At 39.0% G+C, this 20,642-nt stretch overlaps 1 protein-coding gene across 1 annotated transcript in view; it reads right to left on the bottom strand.

The window, feature by feature from the left end:
* The window catches only part of zmp:0000001114 (suppressor of tumorigenicity 14 protein homolog), an 88,313-nt gene that overhangs the window by 32,594 nt on the left and 35,077 nt on the right, over nucleotides 1-20,642 (bottom strand). Inside the window, exons 4-7 of the mRNA XM_017719338.2 lie at nucleotides 14,857-14,927; nucleotides 12,255-12,424; nucleotides 7,044-7,079; nucleotides 4,787-5,015 (exon numbers count right to left, since the gene is read on the bottom strand). Coding sequence (XP_017574827.1) covers nucleotides 4,787-5,015; nucleotides 7,044-7,079; nucleotides 12,255-12,424; nucleotides 14,857-14,927 — 506 coding nt within the window. The remainder of the gene's footprint in view (nucleotides 1-4,786; nucleotides 5,016-7,043; nucleotides 7,080-12,254; nucleotides 12,425-14,856; nucleotides 14,928-20,642) is intronic.

Here is a 20,642-nt window from a genome sequence, read left to right as displayed (position 1 = left end):
AGACCCAGAGTAACAAAATCTGTGTTTTCTTTCTAATTAGGTTAATCTTGTTTTTGCAGGCAAACAGTAAACATGTACCATGTCAACCCTTTGAATAATGTACCAATGACCAATAAATGACATTATCACATTTATCTCCTCTTGATGTAAACTGGATCGTCCTAAGCTTCCCTAAGCATTCCTCTGACCAATCACAGGGCTGTGTCTCTTGCCCCACCCACACAAAAAAACAGTGTGAGTTTCAGAGAAATGTAGTGAGCTAAAGCTAACCCAGCATAGCCAAAAGCTAGCAAGCTAGATCAGCTGTCAGAAGCTGCCCGTCACCCATTCATTCATTTATCCATACACAGTGTTCGTTCGTCCGTTACTTCATTCATTTGTTTTTCCTCCTATTTGCCCATCTGACCATCCATGACTTAAATCCAGTCACCATCACATAAAATCTGGATAATGGTTTTAGCTCTGTGTGAGGGGTAGAGCAGCCTAGTAGTACTGGACAGAGAACTGTCAATCAAGCTGCTCATTAGCCACTCCCGCACAGTTGTCAGATAGGTCTGATCAGTGGTTTATAAGTTGGGTTTTATCACATTTATATCTTATATGTTTTTCATCCAAGCTTTGATGGATATTTAGAAACAGAAAACCATATTTGATATTTCACTGTTTGTTCCCCAGGACTTTAGAAGGCCCTGTAACAACTCAATGATTTAACATTAAAAGTGAATAAAACATTATGTGTACATATTTTTAAATATTATTTGCTACCTTTTTTGATCCGTATCCCAGCCATAGTTGGGGATCAGAGGAACTTCCTTTGCTTCTAAAAGTTCCAGGGCTGGAGTTAGCTGCTCTCTGGTAATACCCAGTAACACTAGCTTAGTTATTTTACTGCAGCGAGTCACATCGAAGCAAGCAGAAGTTCTAAAGCACATCAGCATGTATTTTTGGTTGCATGCACTGAAGCTAAACTTAACGTAAAGTCTCTGTCTTTGTTCCCATAAAAAGATTTATGCTAACCTGATTGAATACATTCCAATTACAGATTATGCTCACTCTACTCAACAATCTGATGAAAAATTGCTGTTTTCATGCTCACTAAAAGTAATCTGATACAACATTATAGACAAACATCGAGAACCACTCAGTGTAGATGTTACCATGACAACAAGCCTCATATGAGTTCAGTGAGATGAGCAGCAGTGAACAGTGCTTGTGTTTCTAATTGCTTTAAAATGATGTCAGACTCAGGAAAACGTGCTTCACATGTCCTTATGAAAGAAGGCCGAAAGGAAGACGACATTCTGAGACACATAAGTTGGACGTCCGTCCCACCACCGTCTTTTAAAGATCAGAGTATAAACTTCGTCTCCTCTGCAGACCAGTTTCTGCTCCCGCCATGTTGAATGTTATAAATTTCACTATGAAGTGACGCACATGAGCAGAACGTTCCTTAAACTTTCAAAATGGGAATGTTATCAGATACAGGCATCTACATAGCCATTCTTCTGTTTAACTGATTATTGACAGGATTACTCGCCTCATTCAATTGGACAGAAGTTGTATTCCAAATGACCTCAATGGTACTAGTCTATTGAGATTGAGTTGTATTATATGGACATATTGATTATAATCAGACTGTCAGATTATTAACAGATTATCAGGCAGCATGTAAATGTGGCTACTACTACTGAAAAACTGACTACTGATCCACATGTCTGGACATTTCTTAAAGGAATGTGAATTCCGATTAGTCCTCTCTTATTCGGTGTCAGTTATTTTCCCAAAAACCCCAATTCTCAACTTTTATGATGTTCAATTACATCGTGCTAAAAGGTTTGGTAATTATTGTAATATAAAATGTTTACATCAGCACATGCCTACTCACTACTTCTCAAGCCATTCATGACTTAAGCCAATTATGAATTAATACATTCAATAATACTGAAGAATGACATACAAATGAATACTGTTTACTATGTTATGAAGGATTTGATGTATATGACGTTTTAATCGCCCCATTATCAAACAATTTCTTCAGATCACACTTTCCCCAAACAAGTCATTTAACAAACAAGGAGGAAAGGAGCGAAGTAATTTAACGAGGAGAGAAAAATAGAGAGATAAAACACATCCAGGAAGAATGATAATGTCATTATAACAGCATTGCTGCAGCTCATTTAAAGCAAATACCACCCTGCGCAGTGCCATTTCTCAATGTCAGAGTTAAATTCACATTTCACGCTTTTTTGGCTTTCACACTTGTCATGTTAACGTTTAGAACACTGCATAAGTACATAGAGATGTGAAAAGAAAAAAAAAAGAAAATGTCCTTTATAAAGATTGCCTGTGACCCAGTTCAGGGTAACTGCAGGTGGCAGCTGCAGCTGATGGATTTCAAAAGTGAGGTCTTCAAAAGCCAAGTCAATCTCCTGCAAGGACTCACAAGGACTGTACAAAAACCAGCGCTGACCAGAACCAGTGAGGAATGTCCCTTGAAATGGATGAATACGTTGTCTAAGCTTTCTGAAGGGATACAATAAAAAGATTTTGTGCTTCGTATTCAAGGAAAAAAAAAAAAAAGGAATAGGGTAAAACATGAATGACTGAAATCCATCTGTAACTTTGACCAAGGCCAGCAGAGGTAAAGTCATTTTTCATCTGTATGCACACATTTAAAAGGTAGATTTTTTGTGTTTATTGATGTACAGCTGCATGCAAAACTTTAAACTACCCAAGTTATAGTACATGCTGATTTCCTCTACAGAGAACACACTCCAACATGACAGTGTTTTAATGCCCAATTTCTATTCATTTAACATGCTGGGAAAAAAATTCAAATAAAAATGTGCTGCAACGTTCACAGGTCACATTTTAGATTTCTCTTTTTTCTACCAAAGTGTCAAATTCACTAAATAAACAATGTTTATTAATATATGCAGAAGTGTGCATGATGTGTTAGCTTACTTTCACTTTTGAAAAATCAACAAAACGTGTCATTTTACCAGAGGTGAAAAAAAAAATAAGCAAAATGCTCAGTGCAAAATGTACAATAAGAGCTTTTTTATACCATGGAATAACACAAATTTGATGAATCATCTGAAATATGTCAATATTATGCAAGTATGGAAGTACCCTAATTCTAGCACCACCATGCATTTGACTCCCATATTCCTTTATAATAAAACAGAAGGTTTTACCAAGCATTTAAAACTTAACAGCACAAGCAGCAGCTCTGATTATTGCAATGAAATCATAGTTCCACACTAGGAGTTGGCAACCCAAATACTAAGAAGAGCCATTTTGCCCCTTCAACAAAAACCAAACCACCTTGGGAGCCACAACATTTTATGTCCATTTTACCATCTTGGCTGTGAATGTGTCTCAGTATGTGCTAATGTGTTACTAGTATTGGCTAAAAAAAAAAAAATACAATACAAATTTACATTTATGGAATTTTGGCTGACGCTCTTATCCAGAGCGACTCACAGTTTGAGCATTTTACACAGGTAGGCGAAGGTGGTGTTAGGAGTCTTGCCCAAGGACTCTTATTGGTATAGTGTAGGGTGGTTACCCAGGTGGGGATTGAACCACAGGGAACCACAGGGATTAAAACACAGACTTACTTTAATTTTTAGATCATCTATAGCCACTATTCTCACATCTCCGTGAGGAAACTTCTCCTCAAAAGCAGACTAGCTTCTTGTAAAATGTCTTTCGACATTTGATTTACGAGGTTGATATCAGCTTATCATTCCCCAGCTTCTTGTTCAAAATTTTCTCGTTCCACCTTAAATGGTGCCTGAGGCACCAGAATGTGAGTGCTGCGCTATTTAAGGTGGACAATTTGAACGAGAAGCTGACTTCAGCTGCGTGCCTCTTTTATTGTTTGACAGTTTCCACTTGTAGATTAAACATATCAGGAAACCAGCTGGAGTGAATATTAATGTAAAGTCCATTCGTCTCCAAATGATCGAATCGTGAGGCTGCTGTCATTGCTATGGTGACCAGCAGTCTTTGGAGCATAAGCATTCAAGACCACTTGCTGTTAAAACTGTGTTAGAATGATCAGCCAAGCCTTATTTTACTACAAAGGAAGATTATTTTATTTTTACCGAGAGATCTAATTCTGCTGTGAAGCTGCAACAGGGCAGTAAAAGAGGAGTCATATATATTATAGAAAGTGGTAATGTGCGATTTGACTGCCATTTACCCTTCACTCACTGACAAATAAGAAAATAGGATGTCCTGCACAGTTGGCATGGAAGTGAAACACTGGTGAAAATGGGAACATATTGTTCCGTCATATGGACAACTAAAAAAGCTTCAAGTATTATGATTTTTAAGGGTGTTCTTATAAGCATTTGAATCTTCGTTCATAAATATCAATCAGTCTTCAAATGCTGCTTTGACCAACTCCATGTATAAAAAACACAAATAGATCAACATCTTGGTGGCTGATATATTTAATATGAATATTATTACTGTTATTATTATCATCTAACATTAGAATTTCAGCTGCACACAAAGAAAATGAATCACTGATCCATTTTTAGAGTTTTAAACGGTCTTATTCTCTCTGCAGTTCATAACTGGAACGTAGTGTAATTTGCTTTAAAGTGCAAACAGTTTAAACAATCAGTTACTGATTTTCTGTATTAGCCATTATAGGTACCCAGGAAATTTATATCAGTGTATCGCTTTGTAAAAAAGGGAACTCTTTTACTGTGTCCCCAAAACACCCCATTGAGTCTTGACCAAAAAGCAGATTCTGAGGAAATCTACTCACTGTGTGATGGCTTGAGACCCGTCTGGACTAAGTGAATCGTAGATAAACACGAAGTCAGTAGCACAGTTGTCCTCCACATAGAAAATTGAGAACTTGACCAAGATAGCGTGGTCTTTAGGGGCACGGATCTGCCACTGGCAGTGGGTCTGAGGGGGGTATTTGTCTGGAAAGCCAGGAGAGTTGAAGGTCCTCACTGTGGAATCAGCCTCCAGACGGAAGAAGCAGCCCTCTGGGGAGAGAGGTCATTTCTTAATGTGCATAACTGCTTGTTGAGGTAGAATTTGTCAATGGCATGCAGTGAAAAAGTTAAAGCAGGGAAAAGTGAAAATGACAATAACATGCATCTCCTCTTAGAGCGGGTGTGACAAACTGGGTCCCTTCTGGGCCACAGCTCTGCAGGGATTACCATCTTCCGTCTTCTAACACTGAGCTCAACTCATGAAGGCCTTGCTGATTAGCTGATAGGTTGAATCAGATGTAATAAATGAATTAGAATACTAAACTTTGCAGACCTGTGGTGACGCAAGGAATTCAGTTTGACCATCCTGTGTAAAGCTGTGCTAGAAATTTGCAATATAAATGTCCCAAGTTTAGACTGAAATATAAGCACCTTACCAACCAACAACTGTAAAAACAATTCAACTTGTGAGAATACAAAGTTGCATATTGATTTGCTGTATTGATAACTACTCTGATTGGTGACAGTGGCAGGACTGGCTTGTGCAGCAGCACTTAACCAAGCTGCTAAGCTAACAGTTAGAAAACAGGCTAATTTGTCAACCATATATAGTAAAACACAAAATCATAGATAGTTATACTCTGTAATATAGTCTCTGGACTGACTTCATTTCATACGGTCTCAAACACAATCTTTTGTGTGTTTATTTATAGACAGTATGTGGTTTTTTTTTTATTTTATTTATTTTTTATTAATATTAAGATTAAGTGATCCTTATTAGTCCCACAACAGTGAAATATCACCTCCTCATTTAACCCATCCATGCAGTGAAACACCACATACACACTAGTGAAGACACACACTAGGGGGCAGTGAGCACACTTGCCCGGAGCGGTGGGCAACCCTATCCACAGGGCCCGGGAAGCAGTTGGGGGTTGGTGCCTCGCTCAAGGGCACTTCAGTCATGTGCTGTCGGCTCAGGGAATCGAACCGGCGACCTTCCGGGCACAGGGCTGGTTCCCTAACCTCCAGTGCACGACTGCCCCCTACAGCCAGTTAGCAATGTTTAAAACGTTGTGCTTAGATGCTGCTAGACCTTCTGCACTGCTATACGAAGCCCCACCTCTTCAAAAGTCAACTTAGCCAAAGCAGAAGTGCTACAGGTCAAGGATGGAAATGTGTATCAAACAAATTGAACTTGATGTGACGTTTCTCATGCGTTTTGCTAAAACTCTAGTGTAACTGGCCCTTTAGAAGTTGTTGTTCTTGTATATGTTCTTGTATAATAATCTAACACACTCATGCAGTATTTGGGGATCGGCGATATGATGATATCACCGTCACCATGAATCATATCACGATAAACATTTCTGAGCATATGTAAAGAACACAGAATGACTGAGTCTTATTAAAAATAAGTTCACAAGAGGTTCACAACTGGTGTAGCCATCTGACGGTTGACCTAATTGTTAAGAAGTTGAAAGTTCATAACCTGACAAGAGAGAATTATTAGCACTGCTTAACTGGATGAAGTGCTGCACAGTATGTCCTCTTTTTTGGAGAATGTAACATGTTACAACTTAACAAACCACAGAAAAATGAAATATTATGACATGTATGGTGAAAATGAAAAAGTATCGTTATATTTACTTCATAGAGCCTAACATTCAGAATGCAGTTCACGCCTTTATGGAAACGCTTTTTATTGATTTGTTTCATTAGAGTAATATTAAGTGGCCAGTGAAGTGTGAATTATATTTCTATTCATGTGTTCTCTTTCTCTGTCTGTCTGTCTTATTATCATTACTGTTGTTGATTCAATTAACAGTAAACACATACATAACTGCAAACATAACACAGATGCTTTCCTGCACCATCCTTGGTACAGGTAAAAGGCAGCGCGAGTTAAAAGACAGCTCTAAAGTCCGCTGTGCGTGTGAGGTTTTAAGCGCTCATGCAGGCAGGGGGAGATGGATGGAGCAGGGCGGCTGTTTTTCAGCGAGTGTCAGCAGAGAGCCTGCCGAGCCAGGTGGAAAATTACAGAGCAGCGGAGACTGAAATGGGACACGCTTTACTCACGAGTTCTGGGGTTCATGGCCATCCGCGGGTCCGTAACTGCAGAGGCAGAGAGAGAGAGAGAGAGAGAGAGAGAGAGAGAGAGAGAGAGAGAGAGAGAGAGAGAGAGAGAGAGAGAGAGAGAGAGAGAGAGAGACACACATGATGAGAAAGACTGGAGGAGACCAAAAGCAAAACGAGAAAACTGGAGAGACAAAGGATATGGCCACTGCACTTCTTCTGGCAGTTTCCCTACACACCTGCCTGACGCACCCCTTCACTACTATTCCCTCTCACTTTGGTTTACACACACAAACACATTGTTTCTATATATATATATATATATATATATATATATATATATATATATATATATATATATATATATATTTTTTTTTTTTTTTTTATTTTTTTTTATTTTTTTATAAAGGCTCAGTTTATAAAAATCATTGAATTCAGGTGTTCCAATCACTTCCATGGCCACAGGTGTATAAAACCAAGCCCCTAGGCCTGCAGACTGCTTCTACAAACATTAGTGAAAGAATGGGTCGCTCTCAGGAGCTCAGTGAATTCCAATGATCGGATGCCACCTGTGCACTCCAGCCGTGAAATTTCCTCACTACTAAGTGGAAGCGACTGGGAACGACAACAACTCAGCCACAAAGTGGGAGGCCAAGTAAAATGACAGAGTGGGGTCAGTGGATGCTGAGGTCGCCAACTTTCAGACCTCCAGACCTCAAAACTTCATGTGGCCTCAAGAACAGCGTAGAGAGCTTCATGGAATGGGTTTCCATGGCCGAACAGCTGTATCCAAGCCTTACATCACCAAGAGCAATGCAAAACGTCGAATGCAGAGGTGTAAAGTGCCGCCACTGGACTCCAGAGCAGTGGAGACGTGTTCTCTGGAGTCACAAATCACACTTCTCCATCTGGCAATCCAATGGACGAGTTTGGCGGTTGCCAGGAGAACGGTACTTGTTTGACTGCATTGTGCCAAATGTAAAGTTTGTATTTCAGGAGTTGGGTTCGGCCCCTTAGTTCCAGTGAAAGGAACTATTTTTTATATATATAAGGAAAGATTTTGGACAATTTCATGATCCCAACTTTGTGGGAACAGTTTGGGGACAGCCCCTTCCTGTTCCTACATGACTGAGCACCAGTACACAAAGCAGGTCCATAAAGACATAGATTAGCAAGTTTGGTGTGGAAGAACTTGACTGGCCTGCACAGAGTTCTGACCTCAAGCTGATAGAACCCTTTGGGATGAATTAGAGCGGAGACTGCAAGCCAGGCCTTCTCGTCCAACATCAGTGTCTGACCTCATAAATGTGCTTCTGGAAGAATGGTCAAAAATTCCCAAACACACACTCCTAAACCTTGTGGAAAACCTTCCCAGAAGAGTTGAAGTTTTTGTAGCTGCAAAGGGTGGACTGACATCATATTAAACCCTATGTATTAAGAATGGGATGTCACTAAAGTTCATGTCCGTGTGAATATATGCATATTTATTATACCGCATATGGACATGTATTTTCTCTCGTCAGCTAGCATTGCACAATGTGTTTCATTTCGCTGTTGAAACAAACCTTGTACAGTATATAATAATATACAGTAAATATCTTCATGTACTTTATCCTACTCTTCTACTTTTTACTTAGTACTTAGCATTTATTTATTTATGATGTATGATAAAATAATATTAAACGACATAATAGTTAAAAGCCAAAATAGTTATTGTCTGGAATACTGCATCTTATTTTACTATCATAATAAAGACCAAACAATGCCTCATCTAAGTCTTTGATGGTGAATTGCATCATATCGCCCCAAATTCCTTGACTATATTGGCCACGTCTCAGCACTTACACCCCCTCAGGCCCTTCACAGCTTTATGAGCTCGAAATAAATGCTAACGCTTTGAACTTTCATGAAGACGAAGCCAAAACACAGGCTTTTCTTGACAGAGGCAAATTTTCCCTGTAGGGATTATTAACCAGAAGCTTCAGCCCTGATTTAGATTTTTTACACTGCATATGTTTTTAGCACAAAATATGGATGAATCTCAAAGTATATAGTGAAAACATAAAACGTGCTAAATACTGTTTGCATCAAATTCTCAGTAATCCCAGTAAACACTACATCATGTTTAGGCCTTATTGTGCATGCCAAGAAAGTGGAATGCTGCCATTAGGTCTTGCTCTCACTACTGAAAGCACAGACATCATACATTTCTGCAAGTTTCCTGACGCGAAATGACTTTTCTCAAAAAAAACAACATTACACCTTCATAGTGTATGAAATCAATTTTTGCTGACTTAAACTGAATAATTCCTTCCTCTCAGTTAACTGAACTTCAGCCCTTGGGCCACAGAAATACAAATCAATAATAAAACTTGCTTTCTGACCTTTTCTCTACGCAAGTTTGTGGACATTTACTAGTTGGAAGAAAAAAAAAAACAAAAAACTGTGAAACAATGAGTCAACAGCTCCATCATGCATTTCATATATATACACATACACTGCATACACACACACGGGCCACTTTATTAGAACACCTCTTCAATTGCTTGTTAACACAAATAGCTAATCAGCCAATCACATGACTGCAACTCAATGTATTTAGGCATGTAGAGGTGGTCAAGACAACTTGACGAAAATGCCTTGTTGATGGTGGTGGTGGTGGTGGTGTAATGGGTGGTGTGGGGGATATTTTATTTGGCACACTTTGGGCCCCTTAGTACCAATTGAGCATCGTTTAAATGCTGCAGCCTACCTGAGTATTGTTGCGGACCAAATCCATCCCTTTATGACCACAGCTTACCCATCTTCTGATGGCTACTTCCAGCAGGATAATGCACCATGTCACAAAGCTCATATCATCTCAGACTGGTTTCTTGAACATGACAATGAGTTCACTGTACTCCTATGGCCTCCACGGTCTGTTTCTAGCAGTACCTGATCTCAGGACTGTCTTTTTCTCTAACTTATTGGTAACTAACAAAGATACTTTCTCTAGATAGACAAAGCATTTCTTGTAAGTCGCTCTGGATAAGAGCGTCTGCTAAATGCTGTAAATGTAAATGTAAATAGCAGGCAACACAACTGAGTACACCTCACAGTGAACATGACCAAATTGTGCCCAATCATGTCATTGTCCCTCTCTGGTGTCATGTGACTCGTTAGTGTTACAAGGTTCCAGGTGTGAATGGGGAGCAGGGCTGTTAAATTTGGTGTTTTGGGTACAATTCACTCATACTGGCCAATGGATATTCAACATGGCACCTCATGGTAAAGAACTCTGAGAATGTGAGAAATAGAATTATCGCGCTCCACAAAGTTGGCCTAAGCTATAAGAAGATTGTTAACACCCTGAAACTGAGCTATAGCACGGTGGCCAAGGTCATACAGTCTACGTGTTCAATGTCATATCCAGAGGTTGGCTTAAAAAACTAGATGCATGAGTGCTGCCAGCATTGCTGCAAGAGGTTAAAGAAGTGGGAGATCAGCCTGTCAGTGACCATATGCCGCATAATGCATCAACTCTGTCTGCATGGCCGTTGTCCCAGAAGGAAGCCTCTTCTGAAGCTGATGCACAAGAAAGACCGGAAACAATTAGCTGAAAACGAGCAGTCAAAGAACAAGGATTACTGGACCCATGTCCTGTGGTCTGACAAGACCAAAATAAATTAGTCTCAGATGGTGTCCAGCATGTGGGGGGTGGGGTGTGCCCTGGCGAGGAGTATCAAGACAACGGTCTCTTGCCTACAGTCAAGCATGGTGGTGGTAGCATCATGATCTGGGGCTGCATGAGTGCTGCCGGCACAGGGGAGCTGTGGTTCATTGAGGGAAACATGAATTCCAACATGTACTGTGACATTCTGAAGCAGAGCATGATCCCCTCTCTTCGGAAGCTGTGCCGCATGGCAGTTTTCTAACTCAATAACAACCCCAAACACACTTCCAAGATGACAACTGCCTTGCTGGTAAAGGTGATGGACTGACCAAGTATGTCTCCAGACCTAAACCCAAGTGAGCACCTGTGGGGCTTACTCAAGTGGAAAGAGAAGGAGCGCAAGGTGTCTAACATCCACCAGCTCCGTGATGTCAACATGGACGAGTAGAAGAGGATTCCACTAGAAACCAGTGCAGCTCTGGTGAATTCCATGTTAAGGCAATGCTAGATAATAATGGCGATCACAAAATATTGACACTTTGAGCACAATCTGGAAATGTTCACTGTGAGGTGGACTCACTTGTGTTGCCAGCTATTTAGACATTAAAGGCTGTGTGTTGAGTTCTTTTCAGAGAACAGTAAATCTATACTGCTATACCAGCTGTACACTCACTACCCAACTTAACAGCTCATTCATTATAAGAGCAAGATGAAGGGGAAAAAATGTCAGACCCATTCTTTTTGTAGTGTTTACTGCCAGTAACCCCAAGTAAGGCATTGCTGCCATGTTCACCCTGAATGATGCATATGTAGCAAAACAAAGGCAGGAATTCCAAGTGGGATCTTCTCATAAAGGGTGCATGGCCATGGTTTGGATAGGTATCTGATCTAGACTGCAAAAATCTTGATATCTTAAAGAGTTATGATAAGTATGTAGTAAACTCATCTAATAATTTCTCAGTATGGGACTGTCGTAATAATATTGAAAGATTATTTAACTTCTTTCTAGACATTTTTAGTTGTTTTTTTAAGCAGTTTTGAGCCAGACCTTCTTTTTCAGTCTGTGCAATGTGTGACAATAACAGGGAAAAAGACACATGACGCGGTTCACAAACACCTGCTAAATCTGACCCTGGCATCTCTGAATTTAAGATTATTATTTCAGGCTTTACAGGGCGGCTCACAGCAATGCACACATCATATTTTAGCCTGTATTTTTTCTCCAGACTCAGTAATGGTACTTCTGTCATTTTTAATTTTAACAAAAAAAATCTTACAGTGCTGCTGTAAACAGCCTGACATGGCTTGAGGCAAGTGGAATCATTTAGGCCTCCAGTTAAGCTAACAGGAGGGATGTAAAAGTAACAAGCAACATTGCTTGCTACGTTATCCTTGTAGCTCCAGTGCAAAACTAACGAAAGAAACTTGAGGTGCCAAACATGTCTTGGCTGATTAGTAAAGAGAAACTGTGTAAATTGGATTTTTTGGCAAAATATTACTTTACAGACTGAAGTCTAACCTATATTCATTTTATAGGCAGCTTGTGCGTATGCGAGTGTTACTTGAGGCGGTGATGTCGGTGATGGTGAAGGGCTGCATGCTGCGTTTTCCTTCCTGCCTGATGCCTCTGCGGAGAACATCCAGCACCCGTTCCTCTGTTAGCTTGGGGACAACCTCCGATTCTGACGGGGGAACCACAAACCGTGTCCAGTGGTAGGCAAACACTCCATCACTGCAGATCACAGAGCACGAGAGGATTTTTACAGTTGGCGTAGACTTGCACATGTGAAGAACCTGTCTTGGTAAAACTGGCATGAATGCAGTTCATCACTGTCATATAAAATCTCACATCTCCAAAATGGAAGCTTTACATGAGAACTAAAAGCTAGCCAGATAGCTAGACAGACAGACAGCTAGACAGACAGACAGCTAGACAGACAGACAGCTAGACAGACAAATAGACAGATAACTTTAGTAATCCCAGGGAGGGAAAGTATTCTATTGCAGCAGTACAAAATACAGTAAACGGGGGGAAAAAAAAGAGCCAAAGTATTGCCATCCACTATTTAACAGATGCATAAACAGAAGAAGATAAATAATCAAACATATACAAAAAAAAAGTATATATATATATATATATATATATATATATATATATATATATATATATATATATATATATATATATATATATATATATATAAAATGTGCAGTACAAAAATAATTAGCAAAATCCCATAAATATTATGCAGCTGACAATGCCGTGGTGCATGTCCCCTCCAGTGAATGAGCCAAGTTACTATGTACCGTAAACTGTAATGTATGTTAACAGTTGTGCAAAATGAAATATTTATGGATGCATAACCAAAGTGGCAGTGCATAGTAATATAAGTAGAGGGATATAATGTAATGTAATGTGCAGCTAGTGCCCAGTGAGCCTATAACTAGTGATAAAATGAGCCTATACTTTGTGATGACATGCAATTTTGGACCATATGTCAGTCATTTCATTATGAAAAGAATGGGTTGTGATTTTCTAATGTAACTAATGTGAGGAAGGTAAATGTATTCACACTGTTTTTGAATGCACTTTACTTGAAACCTGCCACAGGTTTCAAGTAACATGTCACAGGGCAGATGCCATATGCTTTTGTAAAGTATGATAACGGTGTTTTGTTACCATCACCAGTCACTGTCATGACAGATGTCGCATGCCAGTCTTTGCTAAGTGTACTCTACTTCAGTGTTTTTCAGCCTGTTGTCCAGAAACAACCCTACCCCCCAGTGGGCCGCAGTTGTACTGCTAGGGGGCTGCATTTAATCAAATGTGTATCTAAATAGGACTAATTATTTGCAAAAAGAGAGCATTATATTTAGGTCAACCTTATAATCTGACAACATGCTGGCTATGTATACATTTTCAGTGCATGTCAATGTAAAACGTTTCTCTTTTTGTTCGTATGAAATTCTTTCATCACAGATATAGTCACAAAAAGAAAGATCAGTGTGAAAAGCTGCAACGCTGTGAATTTATCTATCACCAAAGTGTGGTGAGTCTAAAATATCATTTACAAGCAAAACAAAAGCATTGATGTGGGAGCATCAGTAATTCAGCAGACCACGCTGGACAGTGCCTGAGAGCCTCCGCTGTAAGAATCCCTGAGCTGTATCAACAGCAGCAATAGGCTACAATCACAAAGGAGTGGAACCATTGATTTTACATTTTGATATATAGGTCATATGCAAAAGTTTGAACACCCCTGGCCAAATTTTCTACACTGCAAAAAAGTAATGGTAGCAAGTGTAAACATCTTAAGTGTAGTCAAGAAATCTAATATTTCTCATAATGAAACTGCTGTAAGAACAGTACAAGATTATTCCTCCTGTTTCTGTACATTTTCATCTAGCGACCGTGTCTTATTCGATCGGCTGATTAGAGAAATAGTAAAGATAATTTTGCTTATTTTAATAAATAATGAATGTGCTAATGGAATAACCTTTATACACTTCCCTAAGATAAAACTGCCAAAAAGCAAGTAAAAATCTCAAAATATTCTTGTGTCACTCTCATAATGAGAAATATTAAATCTATTGACTACATTTATGTTTGCACTCACCAAGATATTAAATACTATGTTAACACTTCCTCTACAGAGAACACACTGCTGCACATTTTAATGCACAAATACTGTTTAATTGCTACATTTTATATACAAAAAATGAAACATATAATGTGGCCTGTGCAAAAGTTATGGCACATTTAAAATGTCATAGCCTTTGCACAGGCCACAGTATATATGTAATTTTTTCCAATGTTTCATGACGTAATTTAACCCACATAGCATGAAAAAATAAATAGGCCAAAGAAATTGGCCATGTGCCAATTTGACAAACAATCAGACATAAAAACTCAGGATTGGTGCACTTAATAAAAACCAGAAAATAATTAAATTGATCTATGGTGAATTTAGAATTTACTATCTAATACAGGTACTGGGATGGTAGAATCATACGTTCCATAAGATTAATCATTCAAATACCTCAGAGAGCTCAAATATTGACCTGATCTGAGTTTAGCCCTGTTTTGCTGAGTTAAAACAGTTCTTTTCAGCTTTAGGGTGGATCTGTTCTCGCCTAAAGGGTGAACTCGCAGAGCTGTATTACCTGAAGGCGGAGATGACAGACGTGTTGTAGTATTTGGACATGAAGGGATCTTTGGAGAATGTCTGCTTCAGCTGAAATGGAACAAAGAGATATAAAGACATAATTAAAGCAAAGACATAAATCGCTCCGTGAGCGATGCGCCTAATTTTCAAACACGCCAGCGGTGGCTGTGATTAAAATTCATAAACCCAATGTTAGATCTGCTTCATTTTAGGTTTTCTATTTCTATGCAGGATGCTGGTAGAACTGAGGACTAAATTAAAATCATCTAACCTCGCGCACAGGACAATGAAATAAAATTGGTTTTGCTGACATTAGGCCTTTTTTCCCTGCTGTATAATATAAGCTGTGTGAGGATTTAAAACATTGGTTTTGACTTAAACCCATTAGCAGGCTCTGGATTCAAATCGAACCAGCCTTATATGAAATACAGCTTACATGATCACATTCAGGACGAAGCTGGTAGAGGTGTTATACCTTAAACATGATTTGGTGTTTTAAATGAAAAGTCCTGCATCACAGGAAACTGTTTAAAAGTAAGAGCTTGAGGTTGTATGTACATATTCTTCACATACAAACATTTTAAAACACAACATACTCTATAGTCCAAATGTGGAAACAAAGCTGCAAAACACTGCAAAACACATCCTCTACAGAGAACACACTTCAATATGTAATTTGTAATATATTTTATTTGCTGAATTTAATACACTGGGGAAAAATAAAACACAAAAAGTGGCCTGTGCAAAAGTTATGACACATTTAATATTTTCCAATAGGTTAAACTCAGCAAATGAACATATATGAACATAAAATGCCATATTTCCCTGTAGAGGATGTTCTACCTTCTTGCACACAAAATCAACAAAATGTCATTTGACTGGGGCATTAAAAAAAAAAAAAAAAAATGTATTTATGTATATCCAAATGTTCAGTCTATAGCAGTTTAGCTCCACCCACTGATATTGAAGTTAAAGGGTGTTTCAGCTCAGACTGCTTTTTAAATGAGGCACAATACAGGGCAGCCAATCAGAACAGAGCTCATTTACATACACCAGTCTTAATGGAACAGCTGTTATGTTATGGCCACTGTTAATAAAAATAAAAATAGTAGATTTAGAGAATGAGGTCGTAATATTTCGATAAAAAAGCCATAATATATTTCTAGAAAAAAAAATCGTAATATTTGGAGGATAAAGTGGGCTAACTGTAAGGGGGCTGCCATAACGCATTTGGGGTCTCGGTTGCTGTACTGGCAACCGAGTTCCACTCCGGTCTCTTTGTGGATCATTTTGATCATCTTTCTCCCTGTCTGTGAAACTTCATGCCCTCTTTGAATGCCACAGAGGTGTAGCCCCCGATAGCTGTGTAGACGACCCTGCCTGAGATTCTCTGGCTCTTTATTCTAAATAAACACTGTTTCCTGCTCAGCCGTTTCAGGCAGTTCTTATACTATAACAGTCTGGTGCTGATGTGCAGGAGAGACAGGGACACAGTATTTCTTTATGGGTGAAACCGATATGGAAGTACAGCTCCACCAACTCCTCAACTCCCTCATTTTAACATGAGAAGGTGCTTAAACTTTTGCAAAGCCTTTGGCCACAATATTGCAACCTTTCCTGGTGTAAATGCCACTTTAATGTCGTAATTCTATGACTTTTTTTCTCAAAATATTATATTTTTTCTCAAAATAATGACTTTATTCTCAAAATATCACACTATATGACTTTTTTTCTTGAAATATTACAAGTTTATTCTCAAAGTCTACTATTTTTATTAACAGTGGCCATAAAATGCCCTTATCAGACACATAAGGTTACATATTAAGTATGTGTGTGTTTGTGTGTACACTCTCAGACAAAGACGCATCATAACTCTCACAGGGCAGTGCCCCTCTCGTCACTGGGGTGGTACCTCTAGGGTACTTCTCGGTACAGAACAGAACTGAACCATAATCAATTTAAATTATATTTTCTAAATTGTACTGACTCCCCACACCCCGTCTTGTCTCCAGGCTTTTATTTTACTGTTCAATTTGAAAACATTCAGTTATGAAAAGGTACAAGTCTGTACTTTTCACCTGGAAAAACTTATTTAAGGTTCACAACTAGCCCTTAATACCACTGTTGTACCTTTGATGGAACATTTACATTGTTTGTACCTTGTTGAATTAAATAGTGTGAGAGAAAGAGAGCAAGAGAGCGACTTTCCCCAAATAAACCAAATTCAATTCTGATCTCTTACATTCATGAGGGTCATTACAGTACAGAGAGGAATAAAACCCCTCATCATTATTCATTAATGTGAGCTTAAGAGCTTCTTCATGGGCTCATATTCACTCACACTGTGCCCATTTATATTTCTTGGACATTAATAACAGAAGACATTTCACACTACAGGCTTTAAACCAGGGCTGTGCGATAAATCGTGTTTTTATCGTTATTATGATGTTTTTCATATGAGTTTCTGTGATAACATGGGAGGGAGTGTGGTATCATGAAATAACATTGCGGCTGTGATTTGGTCATCGTAGATCATCTCAGACGTGATGTTATAGCGATGAGGGAAATAAATGAATTAATAAAATAAAAATTTGCATGTATTTCATGCAGTTACTGAATAATTTGCCTTACAATTTGGTCATGTAAATCAGATGGAAAATCCAAAATATACCCTGGAGAATAAGAGGTTAGAGCATCTACTGGACAGCATGACCAAAAAAAAAAAAAAAAAAAAAAAAAAAAAAAAAAACACCACACACCTTTCTTCCTTTCCTTTTACTAAACAACTGATCTATGAATGCTTCACCCACAAATGCACTACACTGCAGCAACTGTAGATAACTTGGACAAGCTTTATTGACTTTTGGTTGCAAAGTGACCCATCATACTTTTTTTTCCCCCCTTCTTTTCTTAACTTTACGCTATCTAAATGGTGCTGCAAGAAACACCTGCAGGAAGCAAAGTGGTGCATCTGCTGAAAACGCGTGGCTATCTCTCATTAATAGTTCAATTAAAACCCTTGATTAAGTGTTAAAAACCATTATGTAGCCACTCTATCTTGCTGTGAAAGGCTAACAAGACATGCCCACTTGCGACTTTACATCCTGTTCATTTCAATGGAAGCTTGTCTTCACTGCATGGCATATAAAATGGTGAAAAAGTGTTTAGGCAATTCTGGCAAGAGAAGACCAGTCTTCATCACAAACAGCAAACAAAACATAAAACAATGGTTTCCCTTCCTCTTCTTTATATTCATGATGTTTTAACATAAAAATATCAGATTTTATTCAGAACTGTTCACAGTGAAGATCTGAAGGGAGGGTGTTTGAATAAAGTTTGCATTGTTTGAGTGGGAAGGCAAAACGTTACTGACCGCTATGTTGTTATATAATCCCCTGCTGGTACCTCTCTGCCATGAATAGATCTTAAAAATAAATTCTAAGACAAAGTCTAAGGTCGTCCTAAAACTCAAATTCCCAGATCATCAGGCAATGCATTCATAGAGCCTTTAAACTAGAGGTCTGCAGGGGACTTTTTTCAGTCCTGCTCTTTCAAGACTTCATCTTGCTCCCGCAGAAAATCGGAATCATTTGTCCAATCACTGCACAACCGAAACGCTTTGTTCTGCTCTCGCCAGCGTAGTCCTGTCAAGACAAATTGACATCCACTATGTGACACAGTCTATTCACAAATACATTATTCTCTGCTGAAATAGCACAGCAGTCATGGTCATCAGGCTCACTTTGTAGTAGCTTCACCAAACACCATTTTTTCCCAGTAAACACGGAGCAGGAATTGAACCACAGCAGATGTGGGTGTCAGACTAAAAGCTCTACCGGCTCTGCAAGCTACAACAATGTGTGTGTTGTTCACACAATCAGTTGTTTTGCAACTCTACAGAAAGACTTGATTATAACCATGTTATCATTTTATGTTCTTTATATGTTCGATATAGTGATCATTCCACTTTATTTAGGCTATTCATTAATTTGCAGGATTTCTCCCACTCTCGCCTGCTGTGAGCTGGTTTCCTGCCCACTCCCGCATGCAACACTGGAAACTAGGTCCATGCCGCAAGATATTGTGGCAGGTCCCGCAGGAATCCACAGGCACAGGCTTCTACTTTGAATACATCAGGCATCTGGTTCCTATCACTACTGCTGTGAACAAGTCCATACGTTTTCTAGAAACCAGCATCAAAACTCTGAGTGACTTTCTTATATCTCAATTACGTAGAGATGTTAAAGTTTCATTGGGATTTCCCTTTAAAGCCACTTTAGACCTAAATCACAAAGCCACTGAATCAGAATCGGTCTCTGTCTTCACGATCTTTGCAGGCTATCCTGCAAAAAGGAACACGTGTGAAACACCTAATCCCATGAGTAAGCTCTGACTAGAGACGGTGCTGATGGATTTCAAGGCCTTAGCTTGTTGTTAAATTTTACATAAGCTGCCAGATCACCACTGACAGTTTAAACCCGATCCTGCTTGTAATTTTTCCCCCAAACAGATGTCAAAGTCTATCAGAGCACAGCGCACTGAAGCTCCTTTCTCTGTTTGAAGCTGTTTCTTTTAAGATGAAAGGGTCTGCGAGACGTCCATATTAAAGCGAGCAAATTGAAACGCTACAATAGCTCCCTGGAAGGCAGCATGAGCTGAAAGCAGAATCATTTAGACATCAAATCTCAGCTGCGTAACTGGGTGCATGCAGAGAAGGTGCAATAAAAATAATACGACTGATGACTTATTTTATCTCACAATTCTGGTCACAGTTCAGTGTCAGCTGAGCCCACATCAATCTTCATCAGCTTGACTTCATTAACCGACCAAGGGCCCCCATGGGATACAAGTCTTCAAGCACATATTCTTACTTGTTTCATTATTTCTCACATGCAGCTCATTGAAACAAATGGAGAGATTCTATAGAAAGCGTAGATTCTAAGCTTTCAATCTATACCATGTCTGAGTTCGGAATCAGAAATAATTTATTGCTATTAAAGTTAATGGAAAGTTTAAAAAAGGTAATAAAATACAACCCCAATTCCAAAAAAAGTTGGGATGCGATGTAAAATATAAAAAAAAGTAAATAAAAACAGAATGCAATGATTTGCAAATCTCATAGACCCATATTTTATTCACAATAGAACACGAGATGCTGAAAGTGAGACATTTTACCGTTTAATGAAGAAAAAAAATCGTTTAGACTCGTTTAGAACTTGATTGCAACAACACATCTCAACAAAGTTGGTTAAAGGGTTGTGTCCATCATTGTGTAGCATCCCCTCTTCTTTTAACCACAATCTGTAAATGTCTGGGAGGTTCTGGGAAAGGAATGTTGTCTCATTCTTGTCTGATGTAGGATTCTACCTGCTCAACAGTCCTGGGTCTTCTTTCCCAGATTTTTCATTTCATGCTGCACCAAATGTGTGAAAGGTCTGGACTGCAGGCAGGCAGGTTCAGTACCCAGACTCCTCTTCTGCAAAGTCATGCTGTTGTAATGGATGCAGTACGTAGGTTAGCACGGTCTTGTTGAATTAGCCAAGGCCTTTCCTGAAAGAGACGCTGTCTGGATGGGAGCACATGCTGACACGGCATCTGTGGTTTCCAAAAAGAATGACGAATTTTTCATTCATCTGTCCACAGAACAGTTTTCCATTTTACCTCAGTCCATTTTAACTGAGTTTTGGCCCTGAGAAGACGGCGGTGTTTCTGGAACGTGTGGACATATAGCTTCTTCTTTGCATGATACAGCTTTAACTTGCATTGGTGGATCGCACGGCGAAT

This window comes from Pygocentrus nattereri, chromosome 17, assembly GCF_015220715.1.
Source record: "Pygocentrus nattereri isolate fPygNat1 chromosome 17, fPygNat1.pri, whole genome shotgun sequence".
NCBI classification, from domain to species: domain Eukaryota; kingdom Metazoa; phylum Chordata; class Actinopteri; order Characiformes; family Serrasalmidae; genus Pygocentrus; species Pygocentrus nattereri.
Note: the sequence above shows the minus strand (reverse complement) of the source record. Positions and strands in the feature narration are given on the sequence as shown.